Genomic DNA, 1,124 nt, shown 5'->3' with positions numbered 1-1,124 from the left:
CAACTTCTCAAATTTTCCAAACCCCTGGACATAACTGTAGGACATATCCAGTACTTACTCAATTTCTCCCATCATTTCATCTTCACTATCTTTTTCATCCCCAATCAACACTTGTTCAACAGGATATAGAGGGCTCATATAGGGCACTAACGATGTGGCATCACTCTCCACCACAGAGATCATGGATAACTTTTCATAGTGGGCTGGCAACCTGAATGCTTTATAAACATTGAATACCACCACTCGATCACCTACTCTCATCGTCATCTTTCCTTCTTAAACATCAATAATAGCTCGGCCTGTGGCTAAAAATGAACGCCCCAAAATAAATGGGACTTCCTGATCGGGCTCGTAGTCCAGGATAATGAAATCGGCAAGGAATATGAAAGACCCCACTTGAACCAACATATCTTCAATCACTCCTTCAGGATGATCAAGGGAGCGATAAACCAGCTGTAAAATTAACATTGTTGGGCATGGCTCACCCAACCCCAATTGTTTGAACACCGATAGCGGCATCAAATTGATTCTCACTCCAAGATCACATAAGGCTCGCCCAACTGCATATTTACCAATCGAGATTTGGATAGTGAAACTACCTGGGTCCTTCAATTTCTGAGGTAGATTGCTTTGAATTCTTGAGCTACACTCCTCAGTGAGTGCCATGGTTTCAAATTCGGTCAGCCTCCTTTTATTTGCATCTATGTCCTTGATGTACTTTGTATATTTGGGCACTTCTTGTAAGATGTCAGCCAATGGAATATTAATTTGTACCTACTTCAAAATATCAAGAAATGTTTTATATGCGGCGTTATCTTTTACTTTCTGCAATCTTTGAGGGAACGGAGGTGGTGGCCTTGCAACCACTGGTGGGGGTTGCTCAGCCACCACCTCTCCAACTGGCTTCTCGAATTCCTTAGATTTTTCTGATATTGATTCAATAGTGGCTGGCCTCTCATCAAAAGTCACCTATTTGCTCTTTTTTGACTGAACCTCTTCTAATTGTCGCCCATTCCTCAACGATATGGCATTAAGGGATGCCTTAGGATTAGCTTCAGTGTCACTTGGAAGAGCTCCAATTGGTCTAGTGATTTGAGCACTGGCAAGCTGTCCCATTTGGCACT

The 1,124-nt window shown here is 42.4% G+C and overlaps 1 protein-coding gene across 1 annotated transcript; it reads right to left on the bottom strand.

Moving 5' to 3' along the window:
- Window positions 1-276: 276 nt before the first annotated feature.
- On the bottom strand, window positions 277-666 carry LOC107771915 (uncharacterized). The gene has a single exon (XM_016591377.2). It carries the CDS (start codon window positions 664-666, stop codon window positions 277-279), a length of 390 nt encoding a protein of 129 aa, XP_016446863.2.
- Window positions 667-1,124: the final 458 nt, after the last annotated feature.

The sequence above is a fragment of the Nicotiana tabacum genome, chromosome 3, assembly GCF_000715075.1.
Source record: "Nicotiana tabacum cultivar K326 chromosome 3, ASM71507v2, whole genome shotgun sequence".
Taxonomy (NCBI): domain Eukaryota; kingdom Viridiplantae; phylum Streptophyta; class Magnoliopsida; order Solanales; family Solanaceae; genus Nicotiana; species Nicotiana tabacum.
Note: the sequence above shows the minus strand (reverse complement) of the source record. Positions and strands in the feature narration are given on the sequence as shown.

What these genes read in the sequence shown, in the direction of transcription:
- LOC107771915 (XM_016591377.2), bottom strand. Translation starts at nt 666, where the DNA reads ATGGCACTCACTGAGGAGTGTAGCTCAAGAATTCAAAGCAATCTACCT.